At 50.3% G+C, this 8,120-nt stretch overlaps 1 protein-coding gene across 1 annotated transcript in view; it reads left to right on the top strand.

The window, feature by feature from the left end:
* unc5a (unc-5 netrin receptor A) overlaps positions 1–7,253 on the top strand; it is a 123,597-nt gene extending 116,344 nt beyond the window's left edge. The window contains exons 14-17 of the mRNA XM_076986615.1: positions 2,661–2,810; positions 3,962–4,126; positions 5,063–5,241; positions 6,887–7,253. Coding sequence (XP_076842730.1) covers positions 2,661–2,810; positions 3,962–4,126; positions 5,063–5,241; positions 6,887–7,052 — 660 coding nt within the window. The 3' untranslated portion in view covers positions 7,053–7,253. The remainder of the gene's footprint in view (positions 1–2,660; positions 2,811–3,961; positions 4,127–5,062; positions 5,242–6,886) is intronic.
* The last annotated feature ends 867 nt before the right edge of the window (positions 7,254–8,120 follow it).

Below are 8,120 nucleotides of genomic sequence, written 5' to 3'. Positions count from 1 at the left end.
AGGAGGTGGCCGGGGAATACTGGGTGACGGATTCTCTCTATCACAGAAAGAGAGAGAGGGAGAGAGAAGGAGGGATGGAGAGAGGACAAGGGAGAGGGACGGAGGACAAGAGGAGGCAGAGAAAAAGACGTTAAGGGTGAAGGAGCGATGGACGTTGACGGAGGGGAAACCGTTTCTAGATCAAGAGAAACACACAGAGAGAATTAAAGCGGCGTCATGGCGCTGGAGGGGACCGCTCTGCACACCCTTGCTAATGAACGTGTGCGGGCAACCCTACGCCATCACTCACCACGGAGACGCAGCTTCGGAAAATTGCTTGTCAACTGGATGCAAAGACATTTATTTATCCCGAAATTCGGGTTTGTTGATTCTTTTCTGCTTGCACAGATTACATTAATCCATGTTTGGAGGGGGAAAAAAGACTGCCATGATGGAAATCTTTCCGCTGTGTAATAATATTGCAGGAACAGCTGGAGTTGCCTTTCTCGTTGGTTTTACGTGATGTCATGGCTGATCCTGTTCCTTTCAATTGCCCAGATGTTTATAATAATACAGCGTATCTTTTGCTTTTTATAGAACAGGCTCGATACTTATTAAGTATCTGAGTAGGAATACTGAAATACTGATCTAGGATCAGAACTCCCCATCTTTGTACATGGGTGCGACAATGTATCAAGTGCTATCGATGCATTGATTCGAAAGACAACAAATATCAGCAATGCGACGTATGTAAAGCGACCCGTAACGCAAAACCGCGCGAGCAGATGCGAGAGCTCCGGCGTGCGGCCCTCCGCCTCCATTTGGGTCACGCTGATTCCCCCGTTCTTCTCTGCGGTTTTGTCGGTGGAGATTCGAGCACAGTGGATGACCTCCTTCTGTCAGAGGCAGAGAGGTGAGATTAACTATACGAGGGTCTCTCCAATTCCCCCGACGGAGCGCTGCCGCGCGAGTCCTTCACAGGAGGGGCAGGTCGAGCGCACGCCGCCTCGTCCGGATGCTTCCGCCAGCCAAAGTCGCGAAACAGGCCTTCTCTAATCCAGTTATCTCCCCTCTCCAAAGCCCAGCAGCCTCCCGACCTCAGGACACAAACATCCGGGCCTCTCTCCTCCGTCCTGCTCTCTCTCTCTCTCCATCCCTTTCAATGTCAAGTAATAAAACCCATTTTCTTTTTTTATTCTCTCTTCTTTCCTCCGGCCGGTGATACAAAGAATGTGACATTTTCTAGCAGACTGAGAGCTGCTCGTTGGTGACGAAGCCGAAACCCCCCCCCCAAAGTCCCCCCCACCCCCCTTCCATGTGCGCATTAGCTAGCCGAGACACAGCTCTTCTGATCTGCCTGCAAATGCAAATTCTGCCTTTGGTCGTCTGAATAAAGTTTTCGTGTTCTGTTGTTTCCCTCCCATAAACGTCCCTCGGCACAAAGTAATTTATTAAGAAGACAATGAGGCGTACAAGAGACTATTATTCTCTCTGTCTAAACCATATGTCGAAAGCAAACATGCAAACTGCGAGTTCGTGGTTTGTTTTTTTTTGTTTTTTTTTGGGAGGGGGGTGTGCGTTTCATTTTCTACGCTGGAGGTGTGAAGTAACGTGGCGGACCGCACAACTGACGCATTTATGACCAGCCTCCTTACATGAGGGCGGCCGGACTGCTATGCCCGTGTTGCTCCTGAGAGGGCGGTTACGAGCAAACACACGGCCATCTCTTTGCCGAACACCGCCTGAGAGGAACCACAGTGGCACAGACAAGGTCTGTTCCATTCGTGATGGGTAATCAGCCCCCCCCCCCCCCCCCCCACTCTCCCCGTTTTAATTGAAATCGGCCCAGCCTGCCCCAAAGAGGTGAAGAAAACGGAGTCTCACTACAGACAGGAAACGACGAGGTTCTCCGTCTCATTTAGCTGCTCCCCGAGCCCAAAGCGCGCGCGTTGGGCCAGCCGAGCATACGGTCGTTATCCACGCCAACACCTCCAGCTGCTCTCCGGCTGTCTGTCTGTTCCGCCGGACTGGATCCACGTTCTGCTCGTTCTGGAATCCGTGGCTTTCGCCACTCCAAACGTCACGAGCGGCAGCTCATCGCAGCTCGAACACCAGCTGTCGGCGGCGGGCATGTCGGTGAGGCTGCTAAACGCGCTAACCCGATTCGACACGCAGTCGCTCGGGCACCTGTGCCTTCGGGGGTTGGTGACTTCTGGGAATGAGCGGAGGGTTCAGGTACAGGACGTCCACGCGACACCTGGCTCCAGGAGGCTCCTCCACGTCAACAATTGGCTCACGGCAGCAGCGTGCTACCGAGGGCGGAGCTGTCCTTAAGAGGGTGGAGCTAACCAGCACGGGCGGACCAATGAAATCAAAGCAGGTCGACTGAGGGTCCTGCTCTGGAGGCTTCGTTACACCCCCTCCTCACTTTCCCCGTGCCTTTTGGCAATGGCGGCAGCGTGACCTTGGGATGACCTTGATGCGACCTTGCCTTGAACCGACGCTCCATATGGCGACGTGGTCACTGCTGCAACCGAGTGCAACGGAGTCCACCTGGGCTCACGGCGAGTTCAAAGTGGGGACAGCTCACCCCGCGGTCCGGGGAGCCGCCGCGTGGTGCCAGATGCAGCCTCGTGCCTGGTGCAGCCTTCACTCCTCGTCTGTCCTGTGCTCTCCCGCAGGAGGTGATGCAGATGGAGGCACAGCTGGGAGGGCGCCTGATCGACGACCCCCACGTGCTGCTCTTCAAGGACAGTTACCACAACCTGCGCCTCTCCATCCACGACCTGCCCCAGACACACTGGAGGAGCAAACTCCTCACCGGCTACCAGGTAGGACTCCTCTCTCTCTCTCTCTCTCTCTCTCTCTCTCTCTCTCTCTCTCTCTCTCTCTCTCTCTCTCAGACTCGCGCTGCCGTTGAGGATGTTTGTCCCCGAGATGACTGTTTGCCGCTGTTCTTTAAGGACAGCACACACGCCTTCCACGGTCAAGGCCTGATCATCGGCGCTCTGAGCAGGAGTTTATCAGCTATCCCTGAAACGCCTCTTGATACGTTGTCCCAGCCAGCGGAGGGTCTTTACGGCTACGGCGGTACCGCACAGGAGAGTCCCCTAATTGGATAGTTCTCCGGTCTGGCCTCATTAGGCTGTTTCCGAATGCGCGGCGATTGTGCCGTTAAAGGGCGACTGGGCAAGTGGTGTAGAAATTGCTCCATCTCATCCCTTATGGCAGTAATGCTCAGTATAGCGAGAGCTCAGCTTGCCCCGGGATTCGGCCTGTGCAACAGCTCCCCCTATAGGACAAAGGGGTACTTTGCAGGAAGCTAAAACTGACTGCTGTCCACTGTAGTCAAACAAAAATTTGTTTTTTTTTACTAAGAAAAGGGACAGATAGCTTTTATTGTAATGTGCTACTAAACTAAACTAAGTAATCAGATCATGTATATCCTTTAAATGTCTTTTCAGCTATTATCAGACATTTCCTTTCCCATCCTATCAGTAGCGGAAAAAAGTCTTGAAGCTAAACCGCTCAGCCATTAATCACCTCTTTTTCCCCTTATACTTCAGGCTCTCCTCGAGTCATCTCGATTAGGATGAGATCTCTGGTAGCAGCACATGTCTCTCCATCTTGACTGCGATAGTGCACTCTTTGTTGTTGTTGTTGTTGTTGTTGTGTTTGAAGCGGGATAAGGTTCTGTCTGACCGCCTGATCTTTGCAAACAACAGTAGGATGGGATTGTTTCCTCTAAGGCTATCAGATCCTTGGCGTTAGGGTTTCCAGGGTAACCACAGAGGTGGAGCCTGTTCTGCGTTCAGAGGCGGAACCGACTCTAGGTCCAAACGGAGACACAGTTTTAGGACTAGAGGGATGTTCCAGGGACCACATGCTTTCCACTGGTATACTCTCTAAAGATATTCCACTATTGCGTATCCCACTGTGTGTGTGTGTGTGTGTGTGTGTGTGTGTGTGTGTGTGTGTGTAGGAGATACCCTTCTACCACATCTGGAGCGGCTCTCAGCGGAACCTCCACTGCACGTTCACACTGGAGCGGCTCAGCCCGTCCTCGTGCGAGCTCTCGTGCACTCTGTGCGTCTGGCAGGTGGAGGGCGAAGGTCAGAGCATCAGCCTCGACTTCAACATCTCCAAGGTGAGCCGCACCCCACGTCGCCATGCCAACAACGCCACCGCTCCCGTGGGCCGGCCAGAAGAACTGACAGAGGAACCCTTGCAGCCTGGTTCACGCCGTTGTGGCAGTAACTGGGCCACACTAACTGAGACTGATTCCATGCAGTATGTGTTTTACAGCAGTTCACTCATAGTAATTCCTCCTGATTTGACCGTCTCGCACAAACAAATGCTGCACATTTGTTTCTATTACAAAAAACATTCTGAGAGACGTGTTGAGCATTTTTTACCACTTCGTGAACCTTAATCACCACAAAACGTTCATGTGAATTTCTTTCCTTTCAGCATCACACATCCCTGAATAAGTATAGGGAGTGTCATTTTTTGGCTTATGTTAAATGAAGCACATAAACCCTTAGATTTGAGGGCTTCATGAGAGCCCCTCTCACCACGCCTGTGCTAATATCACAACTTGCAAGTGTACAAACCCCAAGAGGTGCCCAAGTAGAGGAATCCTTTTTTTAATCTACCCAAATTAATCATTAGGGAAAAAAAATTATCTTGTGAAATACTGGTGCAGAATAGTTTTCAGTAGGTGGTTTTCACACACATGCACGCACGCACGCACACACACACACACACGCACGCACGCACGCACGCGCACACACACACACAGTCAGGGTTGCCAACTTTTGACGTTCGCTTGGAGTGAGATTTTAACCTGGAGCCGGTGGCGAGTGTCTTTTGTTGAGCGGGGGGGGGGGGGTAGCGAACTAGTAACGTATTGAATCATATATGTGGATCTGAGGTAAATAAACTGGATATTTTTTTTCGGCGTGAGATATCGGAAGTGTGGCGTGAGAGCGTGTGAAAACGGTCAAATGCGTGTGTCTCACGCTCAATGCGTGAGAGTTGGCAACCCTGCACAGTAATCTCAGCATGCTTCTCTGCCCTGCAGGACAACAGACCTCTGGACGCTGGCTTCCTGCTAATGGACAACAGCACCCCAGCCTTGGCCGGCCCCAGCGCCTTCCAGATCCCGTACCTCATCCGGCAGAAGATCTGCAGTAGCTTGGACACGCCATGTCCCAACGGGGCTGACTGGAGACTGCTGGCCCAGAGACTGAAGCTCGACAGGTATTTGCAACACTAGCATGTTTGGATTAGTTTGCATGAGCACTTTAGCTATGTTAGCATGTTTATGCTAGTTTGGATTGGAACTTTAGCACTGTTAACAGGGTTGGTTTGAATTAGCACTTTGGCTATGTTAGCATGTTTATGCTAGTTTGGATTGGAGCTTTAGCATTGTTAACAGGGTTAGTTTGGGTGAGCACCTTAGCTATGTTAGTATGTTTGTGCTAATTTTGATTGGTACTGTAGTGGTGTTAACAGGGTTAGCTTGGACAGGTAAGTTTTGTTGTAGATGACTGATATAACATTGGCTTGTCCATTTGGGTGGATCAACTCCACCCACAAACACACACACACACACACACATACACACACACACACACACACGGCCTAGAGCTGCTTATCGAACGCAGGCCGAGTCCACAGGAAATTACAAGGCTGTGATTTAATTATGCTCCTGTTTAACTTCCTCCAGGTAATGAAACATAATGGGTACACTTCATTTGTCCAATAAGCTTTACTTGGTCCAATTAATTACAGTCTGAAGTGGTGAGACTCGGGTTCAATTAGCACATGGGTCCAAAACAATCCATTTTCATTTAGTCCATCGAAAAGGCTGCCTGGAATTTGGACCCGTTCAGAAAGAACCGTTTCCTCCTGTTCGGAAAGGAACTTGGGCCTGAACCGAACTTTCCGGGGCCCAGATCGGGATAAAGCTCATTTAGGGAAGAATCCCACACATGTGAAGAAGAGAGTATGGGAGTAAAAATGAGGCGGATCGACCGGAGCACCTGGCCTTCGCTTCCAGGTACATACCCACCACCCCCCCGGCTCTGCACAAGCTGCACGGCCCAATGGGCCCGTGTGCTTTGTTGTCATCGATCAGCTTTGATCCGAGAGGTTCTGCAGGGTCGATGGAGGAAAGGTCACAGGCTGCATGCGTATCGGCGAGACCTCCCGAGCCCACTCTCCCTATGGCACTCGCTCAAAACGATTCGGCGGGTAAACCACCGCGCGAGCCGACGTAGACGCTCGGGAGTCACCGTCGAGACTTTAGAAACAAAAGACAAAAAAAAAAGAAAACAAAAAACAGCAAGCATCCTGAATAATTAAATTAGTTTAGCTTAGAAGGATTGGCGAACATGGAGCGACTCTCAGGTGGGAGTGTCGAATGCAGTGGGCATGATGCTCGGTCCACACCCCCCTCCAGACGCCCCCGCACAGCTATTCCAACACTCACCTAATAGAGTACCAGATGTATTACCGCTCTGTTCCGACAATGTGTGATTTTCCTTCCCTCTCTCTTGTTTGCTCGGAGTCGGGCTGCCTCACCTCACTTATGTAACAGAAGAGATGGGGGGGGGGGGGGGGGGGGGGGGACAAAGGCTCCTCCAATCACGCTGAACCTGCTGATACACTGCGACACTTACAACACAGAGTCAAACCGTAAACCGAGAACCGTAATCAGCGACGTCACCGCACGCCTTCAACAGCAGGGGGAGCTCTGGAGGGACTGAGGCCGAAGGCCGGCAGAGCGACGCCTGTTTATCTGAACAAGCCCTGGATGGCGGGGGGGGGGGTAGGGATCGGGTGGGGACGGAGGTGTTCCCGCCTCACTGCACCCTCACACATTCTGTCTCCCTGTCGCCAGGCACATGAACTTCTTTGCATCCAAAGCGAGCCCCACGTCGCTGATCCTGGACCTGTGGGAAGCCCAGCACTTCTGCAACGGCAACCTCAACCAGCTGGCCGCTGTCATGGCAGAGATTGGTAAACAGGAGGCCATGATATTCCTGGTGTCGGACGGGGAGTGCTAACACACACACGTGCATAGACAAGTCATGCAGAAGAGGTCAACAGACATGAATCTCTGAACGGTGAGGGCAGAAAAGGTCACTGCCCTTTGCACCCTATAGAGGAAGGACTGATCTTAGAACAGGGTTTACCAGCCACTCAAGCTCATTTGGTTGTGCTGTGATTAAGAATATACTACAACCCCCCCCCCCCCCACACACACACACACACACACACACACACACACACACACAAAGTAAATTTCACTTTTGCAGTGGTATACAACAAAATCCCAGACGTTGCCTCCGGCTTTGTCTGCTATCACAGTAGACTAATAAGTTCCTTTTACCCACCTCACTATTAAGCCACATTTCTGATCAGTTTTTCCTAAAATCTGAAAACCTGACCACGGAGAAATAAGGGACAGCCCAGCAGGCCACAGGTTCCGGTGACCTGCATTTTGATAATGTGTCAAGAAGCATTTAGCAATATGCAAACACATGCTGTATGCTGAGGAAAATCACATAAGGCGATGCATTATTACCTCACAGAGAATTTTCAAAAAGCAGCATTCACAAAGAGCAACATTAAATATACAGTGAGCAACATTAAAGATACAGTGAGCAACATCTCCCATTATAAAAGGCTGACAAATCTGAGTTGGGGTTTTATGGCCATCATGCTGCTTTTGTGTGCCAAGCAGCAAGTTAGTGTTGCCATACCTTTAATAAGCTTAGAGTCAGATGCAGACAACTGTGTTCTGTGGGAGCCATCAACACCTTATTTTCGTTTTCCTCTGATCCATTTCAGACACCTGTAATGTGGCTGTACCACTATTCAAAGCCATAATTAGAACGTCCCAAATGCAATGTTGATAAATGACAATGTCCAGTGGCTAATAAGTTAATGTATGCAGCATCTTCAGAAGACATAGTCATTAAAAAAAGAAATTTTAATAGAAATATGTTCAGGGATTTTGTTTTGTTTTTTTTTTAACACCACTGATGGTGTATGCTTTTAAAAGTACTTAAAGCAACTCTAACCTTTGTAAAGAGGCTTTGGAAACACATCTTACATTGTTAGGATCCAAA

The sequence above is a fragment of the Brachyhypopomus gauderio genome, chromosome 2 (assembly GCF_052324685.1).
Source record: "Brachyhypopomus gauderio isolate BG-103 chromosome 2, BGAUD_0.2, whole genome shotgun sequence".
Lineage (NCBI taxonomy): Eukaryota > Metazoa > Chordata > Actinopteri > Gymnotiformes > Hypopomidae > Brachyhypopomus > Brachyhypopomus gauderio.
The sequence above is the reverse complement of the archived record's forward strand: the minus strand, read 5'-3'. Positions and strand labels throughout refer to the sequence as shown.